A 15,583-nucleotide genomic window follows, 5' to 3' on the forward strand; every position below is an offset into this window, starting at 1 on the left:
TGTGCTTTAACCGATTACTTAAACTGGAATTTTATTTCATTTACTGTTACTTTATTGAGTGTTCTCATAGAAACGTGTGCATGACAGCCACATTTTGAGCAACCTGGTCCAGTGGGAGGTGTCCCTGCCCATGGCAGGGGGGTTGGAACTCGATGATCTTTAAGGTCCCTTCCAACCTGAACCATTCTATGATTTCCTGAAATAGGCTGTATAAAAATAGCCACATTATGTTTATACTGCTAATTAGAATTGCTGATATTTCACAAACTCCTTAAAATTAATATATTAAGATTTGGTCTTACTAACAACAATGACATTGGTTCTTTCTGCTGGATCTCTCACTATGGTTTTCAAGTCAAACTTGACTGGGAGGGGAATGGGATTCTGTGTCAGTCTTAGCTGTTCATGCCACATCCAGAGAGCTGTATAAAAGTCTGCCTATCTACGTTATTTATTTAGATGACAGAAATGTATTTTGAAGTTCTGTTTGAGCACCAGATTTTAAGCACCTGTTCCAGATGATTACTAAACTTCTGAGCTGAATTGCTAAAGACTGACTACAAGGAATAATGTGGGGTTAGTAAGGCATTCTGTTTCCTTAGAGAATTCTAACTGGATTTTTAGGTATTTGGGATTTAGTCACACATTTTGTACTAAAGCAGTGCATGGAGTGAGAGCATGGAGTAGTGACAGAGCATCAAAGATCTAAAATGTATATGTCAGTGCTTACCAGCGGACTAATCTGTAACAGCTCTAGTGAGAGGCTGCTGCGGCTGTAAATGTGCTGGCCTCAACTAGGGTGAGCAGCTGACAGGGCTGCAGTTCCATGTCCCGTTACATCCCATCCCCTCTCTGGCACTTCCATTACAAAATTTAAGAAAGCAAGCTTCACCCTTGTGTTAGTTGTAGCAGTACTATTTATATTAAATGTAAGTTGCATTCTGCTACTATAATGATGCTTCATTGTATTGTGTTAATTGCAGTTTCAAGTGCTTCACAGTTTGCAGGAGTAATTCACTGGATCAGCCTAGTCATCCTGTCTGTTTTCTTCTCAGAGGTATGTATAATCAAAGTCTTTCACCACATACAGAACTGGGCAGTATTTTTATGCTGTCACTGGAATTAGCAAGAGTTTTAACAGTAATTTGCCTGTGAATAAATGTAGCACAGTGTACTTTAGAGGGAAAAAAAAAAAAGAAAAAAATTTACAGTTGCTGCTCCTACTGAGCAAACTAAAAAAATCTTGTTTAGATTAGCGCTGTTTGTCAGTTGCCTAGAATTGGCAAGGAAACGTGGAAGATGCTGTCTTACAAATTATAATTGGAAAACTACAAAAAGAGAGAATCATCTCCGAAGCACTACAGGTACATGACAGGACTAGTTTCATCCATTTATTCTCACAGAAATCTTATCAGTGTCACTGGATATAAAATATAGGGATAAGATATATTCCTCAGGAATGAAGATCCACAGGAATTTTTTTACAAAAAGATCTTTCTTAAGAATAAAATTATCTCCTCTCACAATTTGTGTGGGTAGTTTAGATGTTCTAGCTCGCTGCATATAGATACAGCAAGAGAATGAAACAAATGGTGAATTTCTTTGCAAAAGAATTTGTATGAAGGTATGCATTGGAAAAGGCTGTAGTCATGATATAACAAATGACCAAATTGGGATAATCTGTTATAGTTTTCAAGTTTACTCCAAAAAGAAGTCATTGGCATTGAGACATTTAGACTACTCCTGAAATATCCCAAAATATTTTTAAGGCTATTTTTCCAGGTCATAATGTGTTACTTGTCACAAAAAAACAGTTCATGTTTGTTAAGTTGGAAGACAGCTTGGACTTAAATATTTAAAAATATTTTTGCTAGTTCCATAGGAGAAAATATTATCATCCAAACAGATGTTTAAGTCATTCTGTGGTAAATTTAGGTGAAGGTTCCAAAAAAACCCACCAAAAAACAGGGAGCTGTGATATCTGCAAATGATTTGGTAGATTACTTGTGTTGAATTCATACTCACCATATTATACCACTGCTTATTTCCATGATTCTATTAAAGAAGTACATTTATTTACATATATCACTTTGTATTTCTACTTTGTAATTCTACTCATGACAGGGATTTTCTAGCTGGTGTTGCCAGACTGTCAGTGGGTACTTTCTGAAAGAAGACCTTAGTAACAAGCAGGGATCTCAAGACTGCTTTGCATCCTAGCCTTCTGGTGCTGCTATTACACAAATAGATATGATTACTTTCCCCATCCTTTGACAGTGATTGTGGGTTGTAGGATACATGTAAACTGATTGAAAAAAAAATCTCTAAACAAAATATTTTGCAGAGTCTTTCCTTTGTGAATTGCACACCCTAATTCTTGAAGACCCAGGTTTGCTAGTTGGAGTCCTTTCCCTGTAAAGAAATACTTTCCCCTGTTCACCCAGAATCTTTCTTCAGTGGGGATTAGCACCCTGGAGCTCCCTGTAATCCTGGGCTTCTCAAGGATCAGCTTGTAACTGGTGCTAGCAGCATGGCTGCACATTCACGCCTTCCCGATCTTCATCGCTTTCTGGAGCTTGTTTCTCAAAAAACTTCTCCCGTGGTCCTCACTTTCCTTCTGCTTGGGTGTAGTCTCAAGTTCTGTCTTCATTCACTTGTACCACCAGCCACTCTTCTCAAACCCTAATGCAGTGCCTTGCTCCTCTGCCCCTTCTGTCGTTCAGTTCATGTGCTGACAGGTGGTTGGTTGTGGCAGTGCAGACAGATCCTCAAGGCCAGTACTCATCTGACTCAAGGAAGAAATTAGTTGTTTCAGTCCTACTGAGACAGAGTACCCATGTAAGTGGATGAACTCATTCAGAAGTGTTTTGCAGGAAAACAATAACAGAAATAATTTACAGAGCCAAAACCGGTTGTCTGACTCGCCATCCTCATTTTGGATCTGTGTTGGCTTTTCTCCTTCTCTCTGTATTAGGTATTTCGAACTACTTTTCTTTGTCTACTTGCTGTTCTCATTTTTTATAAACCTCTTACCACTCACTTTATTATCTGTTTCTGTCTTCCAAAATTATCTTCCTTCGCCTATTTGATTATGATCTGAATTTATACCAAAGGAAAATGAGGCCACAAGGCAGGCAGATTTTTGGGGATTGGTTCATTTGGTATTTCAGACTCCTTGACTGGGTTAAAGCAACAGAGGTGGCTCCACAGAGCAACTGGATGTGTTTCAAAGGGTGAAGATCTGGAAAAGAATGAAGGTGTACCTTTTCTACTGGGTTTGCTGGGGCTGGCCTTTGCCAGATTGGTTTAATGAGCAACAGCACATCTGTTTGTGTTAAAATGCATTTCAGAGGAAAAACAGAGGGTTTAGTTTTTTCTCATCCAAATCAAAAACTTTGATTTTTTTCAAGAGGTTATGAAATATTGCAAAAACTGTAGATCACAGAAAAACAAATTTTTTTCATCCATCTTAATGTTATTTACTCTTTTGGTGCCTTCAGAGGATTTTTGCCCTCTGATTCCCAATACCATGAGTCAGCTGTCTTTGTTTGGCATTATTTGTTGATAAGATTGTGTGTTATAGTGTGATTTTGCAGTCTGTGACTATTCATGCCAGGATAACTTTCCAGAGATGAGGCAGGTTTAATTAATTTGCTTGGATATAATGGGCAACTGCTGAGGATTGATTAGTCTTGCAGTCAGTGCCTTTTTCCTCAAAGCAAGGATTCAGGATTTCTGGTGTTCAGAAAGAGTTGTTTACATAGCAAGGTATCATCTCCTAAGTTTGGATGTTTATTGTTTATTCTGTAGTTCGGTTCCCATTAGCTGTAAGTGTGGATACATAGTTCTTCAGGAAGGCCTCAAGTCAGACTTAGAGAACAAATAATACAAAGTTGTAAAAGACTTGTTAAAAAACAGAAAACTTTCAGCACAAAATGTGAATGTTTTGGAAAAATAACGATTGAGTAAAAGCTGGTGCTATAAAGGCATTGCAAGTGATTACAGATCTATCATGCTGGAGTTAAACAGGCACTGGCTTTCTGCTTGGTTAAAATGAAGGGGACAAACATGCCAGCAGTTGGCAAATGCCAGCAGAACAGCTGCCAACAAAATTAAGTAGCTACTCTCACAGCATATTCCTGCTCTCTCTACACTTGTGTTATAGCCACAAGCCTTAAAGAATTTACTGCACTCTGTTAATTTTATATTCTCTGCCACTGTCTGTGACTTCCCACATTAAAATATCCCTATTCAAGTGAAGAGCACATCAGCTTTTTTTGCTTTTTTCCAAGTGTTTGAACAGGATTTACTAGTGGTGATGATTGTGTATGTTTGTCTCTGTTTACATACATCACTATGATTTGTCTGTGCACCAAATGTTACCCAGATGTTAAAACAGAAGAGAAGAGAAACACTGGGGGGGAAACCCCAGTACCAACAGCAAGGCAAGGCCGGGGTTACACCCTATCAAGAGGGCAAATTCAGCCTTGGTAATAGTTGGCTGAGAAAAGGAAGATGGGGAATGTCACAGTGTTTTGGTAAGTGGATTGGAGTCTGCTTGTATTTTAATAGTTTTATCACATTGCCACAAATATTTGATTCTGTAGCTGTTGTTCAGTTCTGCTTTTCCACTAAGATGGATGAGGCTGTTTGCGTGCAAGAATTGAGTTCTTTGATATTAGCTGTTTGCATTGCTCTGTATGTGCTTCAGTCAGCCAAGCACTCAGGCATTCTGCGAGCTTTCAGCACTTCAAGTATTTCCCTGGGACTAACAAAGTCTTCTGATGTGCTTAAAGTTAGGCAGTTGCAGAACTGCCAGTTTTTTCCTGAATCTAAGTCCAGGAAGTGAGCTCTCAAATTGAGTAGGGTAAGTCTGGGGTCCTAGCTGATAAAGATTTTCTTTAATTAGCTCACAAATGCATTTTAGATTTTGACTTTTAGGAGGAAAAAAAACCCCAAGACTTTTCTCATCCTATGTGTTAAAAGGAAGTGTTCATAGTAGTCTGACACTTTACTCCTTGGAAGGAATAAAACCTGCTAAGGAAGACCCTACTGTTAGGGTTCTATTAAAAAGGAAAAATATCCCAAATAACAGAACTAAGAGAAAATAATGTCCTTCCCATATAGATTTTTCATTACAAATTCATAATTTTATATTAGAGAAATCAGTTATGTTACTTCTGTTGCATTTTTTTTGTGAGCTTCTAACAGCTGAGCAGAAAGATAATAATCTATTAATTCTATAATTTGTCCATAAACTGTGGCTTCTTTTCTGGATGTTTGCTTTCATTCCACATACACACAACTTTTCTCATGGTGCATAAATGCACTGCATTGCTGGCTATGTATGTTTTGATTTTTTTAAAGGGGTTAACTGGGGGGATCTAGGATCAAAGGCATGGGAATATAATTTATAAAGGCAAATTTAAGCTTCCTTCTTTGCTAGTGTGTAAAAAAATTAAATATTTAGTATACTGTGAAATTTCTTCTCTAACTGCTTTTCTTGCTTCACCAAAAAAAGTAGTTACCAGGGGAAATAGTTTTGTAAAGGTCTAGAAATTCAGCTAGACACCTTCCTGGAATGCCAGTCTGCCCGTTTTATTTCCAAGAATACACCTGACTTAAATGGTGTGCTCTATCAGTGCTTCATCTGTGCTTTCATCTCTTGATAGTGACAGTCCAGCACCTTCTACATGGTGCAGTAAAGCATTAGCACTAGTGTAATCATGCCCAGAGGGAACTTCTGATGCTAGGTTCCTTAAGACCAGTTTTCTATTCAATCTGCATTTACCTCCTGGTAGTACACTGCGTCTCTAGTAAGCCATTTCTAGTCTTGAAAAGCCCTTCCAAATTTATCCAGAGTTGTCAGTTTAAATGTCATTATTTTTGTCTATGTTCTAAGAACAAATTTTATGGGAGAACACAAGAACAAATATAACTGTGGTGTTTATGCAAAGGTGCTTTTGGATATTATATGATATCATACTAGAGTGTTAGTGGTAGTCAGTGAAAAAGAATGTACTGCATTCATGTCTATTAGTGTCACCAAGCTTCCGCAGTTAATGATTTCTATGTAACCACATGTGCTAATAGAGCCATGGCAGTTACAAAGTACAGTAGATGGGGAGTGTTTTGTACTGAGTAATATGTGAGGTGAGGTCAGCAGTTACACGTTTCCTTTCAGAGCCTTGACTGAAGAGAAGCCATGTGAGGAGGATGCCTATGCACTGGAAACAGAAGGATGTCTCGGTGTAAAGATGCTAACACTCCTCCGCGCTCTGGTGGCCTGGGGATAGCGTGCACTAGAACAGTCAATGCAGTATCTCAGGACAAGCACACCAGAAGATGGCAAAAGAAGATTCTTTTAAGTAGCACATGAGCTAAGGCCTCTGTGGAGTGACCCACACCAGAGACATTATAAATTACAGATCGAGTACAAGTTGTTCTTTCTGGGAAAGAGTTCAATAAATACTTGGTCTTATGAGATATAGCCATAAGGCAGAAACTTAATCTTCAGAGTTTCTGTACAAGCCAGAAATAAAGACCCTCTGTAACAGAGGGGTTTGTGGCAGTGGAGGGAAGGAAGGAAGGGCTTTTCTAAAGACACCCTTTCCACCCCACCCCACTCCATCCTGTTCTCTCTTGTACAATCACTACCCCATCTTGAAATGCAGCGTTGCTCTCCGTTGCTGGTAGCTAAACCTGGTGGGCCAGCTTCACCCTGTGCTGCCTCCTTTTGGTGTCTTTACAGTATGGATGGATTTGGCACAGTGAGTCACTGAGTAGTAAATTGTATATTAACTGTGCAAGCAAAAAATATATTTAAAATTACCTAATTTACATTGCAGACAGCTGACAAATGTAGCTAGCTCATGCAGATTGTGGGAATTCACACAGCTGGCTCAGCAAAGGACTTGGCCAGGGTTCCCTACAAAATTAGAGAGAAAAGCTGCAGCATCACACAGTTCTTCATAAGCTTCACTGCAGACAGTTAATGTTGTGCAAATAACTGTGTGTCACCAAGGGACACTGTCAACTTCAAAATTACATTTCTGTCTGAAAACTGGTTTAAAATTTTACTTTTATCTGCGTTTACTCTGACTTAAGTTAACAGAAGTGTTCAGACATTTACCTTTTATTAGTGCACTGGACAGACTTTTATGTAATAATTTGGCTTCTCTCAGAAAACAAAAAATGTATTTCTGATATAACTTAAAAATAATCAATGTTAAGGACTTTATAATTAAAAGATTTCTAGTCAAGAAAAGTTAAAGCATTCTTTTTTGGGTACAAAGAACCGAACTGGCAGTGGCCTTTAACAGGAAAGTACTCACACTGATACTTAATGTTTGCTTTCAAATCCGTGTCCAGAAATGCAGAATGCCTGTAGTGTAATGCAAAACTGTGTGTGCATTTGCTACAGTGCTGAAAGATGCTTGCACATCAGTAGGAAACAGCAGTGCTGCTCCATTTTTTCCCTATTTCTTGTAGATTCTGATGTCTACAAATGGTAGAACGTTAATGTTTTGTCTGTGATGAATGTTACAGTTGCAATTCTCTTTTAATTAATATGCATTTTTCAGTTTGGTCCATGTATGGTGTGTAGGAATTTTCCTGGATTATTAATTTCTGTCTGTTTTTTTCAGATTCTGCTACAGGTTCTCATTTTTTAAGTTCCGTACAGAGAAAGTACACAATCAAATGCAATATATATTTCTTTGAAAGATATTTTTGATTGCTTAGGAAAAATACTAGAATGTTGTTTATAAGTAACACCAATGCTTTCATTTTAGTCAAAGTATTTATTATATTAAACAGTCAGGGAAATTTGCCCAGTGAAGTCCAAATTTACTTGGTTCAGACTCCCCTGGGTAAGAGTTATGGCAGGAGCAGTGGATATGATCTTGTGCTTTGTATAACAGAGGGAGAGTAGAGAAAGCTAAACCTAGTTTGGAGTTGCCACTGGTGAAGACTGGCCAGTGGGCAGTAAGCGTGGGCCACCTGTGGCTCCAGATGCACCCAGTCTGGGACTCACTCATGGTACTTTTTGGGGTGCCCCGTTACACAGGGCACCAAGGAAAAGCTGCCTTATGTGCCCTTTGTGCCTCTAGTAGTGATTTAGGGGGGTTTTTTGTTAAGAGTTGCAATGCTGGTGCATAGCTTTAAGACCTTCTATACAGAACAAATGCTTTTAAAGCTTAACCCTCATTTGTGCCCAGTTTGTTCTGAAGCGTGTCTCAGACGGGGAGCTGAGTTCATTCTGCCCTCACGCTCTCCCTTCCTATAGTGTGTCCGCTGTCGCTGAGAGCAAAGATGCTCATCAAGGCTTTTTTTGTAAGGAGGTGACCTGTCTTCTAGAGGTAGCACCAACAACCATTGCTGCATTAAATATCTGCCGAGTAGACTTCCAGTCACTTGTGCTGATTCACACCAACAGACTGAAAATGAAAACATTTGTGCTAGCTTCCAGCCCTTGGAGCTGCTCCGACTCATTAGTATGACACCGATTTAAACACTGCAGTGAGGAATTAAAGAGGCAGAAAGGAAAATCCTTTTTTATGGTCCCTGAACAGCCCCATGTTAAATCATACTTAGGCTTGTGAGACAGTGTTTCTATTTTCTTTGAGCAGATATGCCTTATTATTGAAGTGAAAATACCTCCGTACACACGTGTCCAAAGGAAGAAAGGTTTTCACCATCCATTACTGTAAAGGTGTTAAGTGTTCAGCTGTCCTTTAGTTAGTTCCTCACTGACCTACCACTTTATAGACATTGCATAAGCATAGAAGAAAATGAGCCAGATCTCTCTCTGTTGTCAACAGGGTAGCTGTAGGAAGGGTAGCATCCCAAGCTTTAAAGCAAGCACTGCTGTTTCTCATATGTTTCCCGATGGTTGCCTGCTGTGGAACTTGCTGTGGTGGACCCCAGGTTGTATTGTATAGCTGAACCTATAGGCTTATGAGTAATTTGTCCTTAAGCATTTTGTGCAGCTTCTCAGCGGGGGGTGAGGGAGGTACTTACAGAGGACCTGGGATGCTTTTGTCTGAAAGTATTCTGCTCGGGACCTGAGTTGAGGCTGCAGGAGTGCCTTGGTTGTACAGCAGCATGTGTACTTACACCTTGCACTTATATTACATCACCTCTTGCTGGCGAATTTGGAATCATTAAGGGATTTGAGGAGCTGCTGTTGTGCATCTGTTCCTCCACATATAAACCTTGAGCATATAGGTTAATAAGGAAATTGCTGTGAATAGCCTTATTCCTATGTTGCATTTGTAAAATGCTTTGGAAGTAAGATGTTCTTTTTAGGAGTACAGACCAGCAGCATTAGCTGTTCTTGGTGTCTACATACAGTCTTATAATTTTTTTTTAGAGGAAAGAGAGCACTGTATTTTCTCTTCTAGCTACTGACTCCCTTTCTCGGCCAGGCTTGGCCAATGCTTCACATATGCCATTTCTGAGTAAGCATTGACTGGTTCACTTTCCTGCTCATTGATGGTGTGAGGCTGAGCTCTGAAAGCACCGTATCTCCCACAGCAATGTCTCCCTCTGAAAAACAGGATTAAATGCTGTTATCCAGGTTTGCAGTGCCAAGATAGAGCTCAGCACTGTCATCCCGAGCCAAGTGAGGCAATTGGGTTCATGGGGTTTGGCAAAACCATGCATAGGAATGGTACTGAAAAATGCAGTGTTGTTCTGCAATTAGTTAGTGCTGGTATGTTTGGCATAAATTCAGAGTTGGTTGGGATTTAATGTATTTGTAGTGAAGAGGAGATACATGTATTCATCACAGTCACTTTTTTTCTGCACAGTTCTTGGCACAGTCACCCCTCACACATAGGCCTGCTGAGCTCTCGCTCGTTAGTACTGTTCTTTAATGGAGAAAGTAGCATTTTGATCTTTGCAAGGCACACAGCTGCAGTTACACTCTTCATGTCTGTAGCATCTGTCAAAATCTAACCTTGATGTTGCTATTGGCAGAAAACATCCCTACCAGTTAAGCTTTTATGTGAATTCAATTTCAATCATTAGTTGTCTGATAGATTTTTTTTTTTTTTTTCTATTACATCTTCTGAAAGCCAGGTTGAAAATCAGGAAATATGCCATTGGATTTTTTAATGGGAATTCACCATTGGTTCATTCTGTGTTCATTCTTTATTCCTCTTTTCTAGCTACTGATGCTACTTATAGCTGTTTTGCTTAATAGAGGAGGATCACAGAGATATTTTTCTCCCTTATCCTATGACTTTCTGGAATTTTATAGTAATACAACAACAGCCCTATACTCCAGAGGGGGAGAGTAAGAGCCTCTGCTCTTCAGATTGATGAAATGTCAGTATCTTTAGGCATAAGGAGAGGGCAGCACCTCTTTTCTTAGAAAATAGTAAGCACTGGCATATCAAAGATGGTGAGAAAAGATAATCTTCCCCCATTCCAACTGAAGGGGCCCCACAGTGGATCTTACATAGGCTTGGGTCAGGGGGCTGGGTGGTACTCTAAATCTCACAAGTCTGAAAAAGAAATTTTAGGAGGATGGAAAGACTGATGAACATTTGAACCCAGAATTGCTTATGGAAGTTTCACCGAGTCAGTGTAGTGGTTGGAAAGCAATACCTGCTTTTATAATACAGAAGTGTAGCAATTTCTACATCCTTATTATTATTCAGAAAAAATGCATAATGCTTAAATAAGACAAAAAATTATCCCCTAATTAGGTAAAGGACTAAATGTTTATCTAAAATTACAATAACATTGGTCGTCTTTTTTTCCCCTAATCTATTTTACTAGACTATTTTGAGGATTGTGGTCCTTGGCATATGGGATTACATTGAAAACAAAATAGAGGTAAGCACTCTTGCTTTTCATACTCTTTTCCAGGCAGGCACAGTAAGAATATTAATAACTGCTTTAGGTGGCTTTGATGTAGACCTGATGCAATACAGTATCTTTTAACTCAGATAAATATGCATACTCTTCTTATATGCATGTATACATAGCTGTAGGATGCAGCCCCTTTTTCTGTGAGACTCATAAGAGTGAGATTTTGCTTTATGTGTCTATTTATTTTGTTCTTAGAGCTGTGCTAGTCTAACTTGATACTGCTACTCTGAGATAATGAGCAACAGAAGTAAAAATTGTCATGTGACTTGTGTAACCCCATTCCCATAATCAAGTTGAAATTAGAACTGGATGAAAAATTGTGTGTAGTTTTCTGATAGAAAATACTGGTTTGGCGACCCCCCTGATTTTATCGTGAAATTATTTTTAAATTACATTGAATTAGGATAAACACTGTAATTTGTACCTCAAATTAAAAACTAGGTCTAGGTAGAATATGCATACTATTGTAGAGGTGAATAAGGAAAAGCATGTGTTATAAGTAACGCATAATCCCAATCTGGGCAGAAATCTGGAGATCAGGAAAATTAAAAACTCTTTCTTGATACTGTCTAATAAACTGATACTGCACAGGATGCACCAGAAGAAAATCTGGGTTTTCTCAGAGGTACAGTCAGTCTTGCACATTGTTGTAATAAAGTTGTAAACCTTTTAACTTGTTTTGATAAAAAATTGAAGTGAAACTTAAATTATTGATCTGGAAATTCTTATTATTGAGGCTAAATGCAGCAGTTTCTGATAACTTGTTTTGGTAACCTGGAATGGAGTGGTAATGTTTACTGCCCATCAAATGGTAGCAGTAAGAATTTTTCTTTTCCATATGCTGAATTGTTACACACAATTCTGAATGTATGGTGCTTATAAAATCTATGTCCCGCCTCCTTATGCAAACCGTTAATCAATGGTCATTGGCAGCTGGGAAGGGTCTCATTAGGAATGCAAATGAGGTATTCTGTTCTACCCTGCTAGGCGAGTGTAGGACAGACACAACAGTATTGCCACTTTGCTCTGAAATGTATTTACTCACACATTTCTGTCTAATATGTTGCACAATTGCCTTTTCTGATCTAATCCCAATGCAACTAATGTCATACAGATCATTCTGAATATTCCCAGTTGTCAAAATCCTTGAAAACTTAGCTGCCCAATAAAGGTGAGAGCTGGGAGTCTTTCTGTCTTGATGCACAGATGTTCCCACACACGTTGTGTAGTCAGGACGTGGCCAAGAGCCATCAAGTCTCTTTGCTCCATCTTTTTCTACTTGTTTTCTTGATCTCTTCATTTAGACAGTAAGATCTATGGGCAGGGACTGTATACTTTTTTGGGATGACAATATGCCAAGTAACAGGTAATAAATACCAATGATGATAAAACTTTTTGGCTGTAATAGCATTTAGGCTATCACTTGTACTTGGGGATTTTGGCCAGTATTTCCAAATACCTTCCTCTCTCCTGCCCTCCCACCACAGTTTATCTCTCCTCACCTCATAAAATGCACTGAGGAATTCTGTTGTGCTACCTAAAAAGGATGCAGCCTTTTTGGGGCTTGGCTGCCTCTCATATCCCTTTCAAATACGTACCATAACTGCATTTCTTGCGGGCAAAGTGGGACCCCTTTAAGACCCCAAGCAGGAATGTCAGGGTTATGATCTTTAGGAAGGGTTTGAAAAAACTGATTTCTCTCTAGGTGTTTGATGGTGCTGTCATAATCTTGTCCTTGGCACCAATGGTGGCCTCAACAGTGGCTAATGGCCCCAGCAGCCCATGGGATGCTATCAGCCTTATTATCACGCTACGAATATGGAGAGTGAAGAGGATCATTGATGGTGAGTGGTGATTCAGTTTGTGACTCCAAGAATTGCCTGGCAGGCTGGGAAAAAAGGAGATTTAAAAAATATTAAAAGATTGCTTGCCACCACTGTTTCCATTGTTCTCCTTCCTCTTACATTTTAAAAGCACTGAACAGAAGACAGTTATGAGTCCCATGGAGGAGAGTAGGTCTTAAGTTCATGGCTGTATCTCCTGTTCTCTATGAGCCTTCATAATTGATTGGCTTGTTTTTCTGTTAGGCACCTTCACATCCCCTATCCTGTAAAGTAAATGCCCTGACCTGCTTTCCTGTCTTTTGTCACCAGACGTCATTTCTGATTCTGCAAAATAATTGCTTCCAATCTGCTTTCTGATATTTGCTGCGCCCTCCCCATTTCCATACAGCTAGCTCTGTTTTGGGGTTTTCTTTTCCAAGTTCTTGTCTGTAATACAATTTTTATGTCAGATTCCAGGAGCATTTTCTTACCATGGCAATTCCATGCTGAAGGTGCTCTCTGCAGCGCTGGTGTGCTGCGCAGCATAATAATAAAGCGTGTGTCAGTATTGTTTTGCACAGACCTGTATGGGGAAGCACCAGGGCAGATAAGAAAGCCCCAGCAAGTCAAGGTTGCAGGGAGCAGCACAGGTGCTGCAAGGACTTTAGTGTGGGCTACTTTGTGTTCAGCAGTTTCAGGCATTTCAGGTTGGGGGAAAAGAGATGGAAAAGGAATAAATGAAGAGTCACTTTGCTCATGTGTGAAAGATCAGAGTCAAGTTATTATTTTGGGTTTAGATGTCCAGGAAACTCTGTACTGAGAGTTAAGGAAAGGTGGTAGCCCTCTGACTGAAGTGTACAAGAACAGTTCAGCGTCTTTGTGTAGCTTCAGAGAACATCAAGAATTGCAATATTCATTGGACAGCTTTGCTGATCAATCTGAGTTTGCCATAGGTATGACAGGAGCAAAATTTCCAGAGGAGTTCAGAAGACCTATTGAAAATGGAGCTGTAGCTTGAAAAGCAGTAGAAGATAAATGCCTTTTTGTTTTTTTTAAATATCCTTCTTAGTCTGCTTTTTCCATTAAGGACTTATTTCTTACCACAAAGTCTAGGAATTAAATGCTTAGGGCTCTGGAATAGTTCTTTTCCTAAGGGAGCCATGCTGTTCAGGTTTAGAGGGGATGGGCCTAACTCTAAGCAGAAAATCTCCTAGCCAGCAATTCAGGAAATCCGTGGTAAACACTGGAAAAGATCTGTGTTAGTGTAGCAGAAGCTAGGAAGAGCATGCAGGATGCATTTCAGCTCAGCCAGGCAAATGGAGACCTGACCAAACAAGATCTAGCCCCTGCTGATGACCTGCATTTCGCATGTTAGAAATCCTTTCCCAAAAGAAATACTCTAGACCTATTTCTGTAAGAAATACTCTAGTTTTCTAGGGACAAGTGAAAGGGCTGACATTCTTTGGCCTGTAAAGGTCTGTAAAGGTTTTCCTTCTGATAAAAAAAACCCAAAACAAATCACAGCTGGGTTACTCTAAGTGCTTGTTTGTGTTTTCCAGCCTATGTCCTTCCAGTGAAAGTGGAGATGGAGATGATGATTCAGCAATATGAGAAGGCAAAGGTTATTCAAGATGAGCAGCTGGAAAGACTAACCCAGATCTGCCAAGAACAAGGGGTAAAGTTCAGTTATGTCTTTATTTACGCATAGCTTGTCATGGCAAATCAAACAGTTCATGTACTTTGCTGCAACCTGAGGTTTGAGATGTATCACTGGGACTTCTGTTGTAAGGTGACAGGTCTTGCTGCAGCCAGGATATTGTCAGCATGCTATTTGTCAAACAGTAGTTGTCTCCCTCTGCTGCTGTGCTTGTGTTTTTTAAGGTGAGGAAAACAAATGTGAGGAATAGAAAAAGAATGCCTCCGGTATGTAATTTATTGCATGAGTACAGATAGCTTGACATAATACTTAGAACATGCAAAAGTCATTGCTGCTGTTGGAGACTGCAGCTGTATTAAGGCCGTATTCCTAGGAAAAGTATATGCAGCTGAAAGCTAATGAATCTCCCTGCTTTAAATGCAGAAGGCAGCTTCCCTGTAGGTCAGTCAGAGACTCTTTTTTGCAGGCTCAAAATGTTGCAATAGAAGCTTCTAGTTGCTGGAAGCAAGTCAAGATTTAAGACTGCTCCCAGGCCCCCGAATGTTCAGTGATTCAGCCTTGAGGTAAGGGAAGGTGAAGCTTAAAGTATCTCAAATGAATATATGTACGTGAAAAAAGGTGTAAAACCGCTGTTTGGGCAATGAGCCAGGAGTTTTTGGAGTTTTTCTCATGCATATGAGTTCTGGAATAACCTGCTTTAAAGTAGAAATCAGGGATGTATGTTGAGGCCCAGGCTAAGCGTGGTGACTATCAAACCACAACAGAATGATCCCCCGAGTGACTTCTTGTTTTGGTCATAAGGGTAACTATGAGGTGTCCAAATAAATCCTGGAGATTCCTAGCTTCAGTTCCCACTCCCCTCTTGTGGTAGGTGCTTTTTGAATGCAAAACGAGGAGAGCTGTAAGTCTGAATAGCTCAATGAGTCAAAAAGTTGTAGGGCCTGGGCAGACAGGAAGAAAGGCAACTTGTCCTAGGCCAGACTAACAGCCCAAAAGGTGCATAATCTGAAGCAGGGATTTAGGTGCCCATCTTTTACCGAAGGACCTAAAATACTTGTGAAACCATCAGTATTTAGGTCCCCAAATGGCTTTGTAGATTTAGTTCGAGGTCTCAACCTAGGATTCTGCAGTGAACTCTTGGTGGTGCTACGTTGCCTTGTCTGTGTGATGAATTTTGAAGAACTGTTGTGTCATTTCATAAAGCTGTTTTTGAGAGTCTTTG

At 39.7% G+C, this 15,583-nt stretch overlaps 1 protein-coding gene across 1 annotated transcript in view; it reads left to right on the plus strand.

Annotated features, from left to right (window-relative positions):
• TMEM266 (transmembrane protein 266) overlaps positions 1-15,583 on the plus strand; it is a 61,175-nt gene that overhangs the window by 18,828 nt on the left and 26,764 nt on the right. Inside the window, exons 4-7 of the mRNA XM_074155460.1 lie at positions 984-1,057; positions 10,789-10,845; positions 12,587-12,725; positions 14,264-14,379. Of these exons, the coding sequence (XP_074011561.1) occupies positions 984-1,057; positions 10,789-10,845; positions 12,587-12,725; positions 14,264-14,379 (386 nt within the window). The remainder of the gene's footprint in view (positions 1-983; positions 1,058-10,788; positions 10,846-12,586; positions 12,726-14,263; positions 14,380-15,583) is intronic.

This window comes from Numenius arquata, chromosome 11 (assembly GCF_964106895.1).
Source record: "Numenius arquata chromosome 11, bNumArq3.hap1.1, whole genome shotgun sequence".
Taxonomy (NCBI): Eukaryota; Metazoa; Chordata; class Aves; order Charadriiformes; family Scolopacidae; genus Numenius; species Numenius arquata.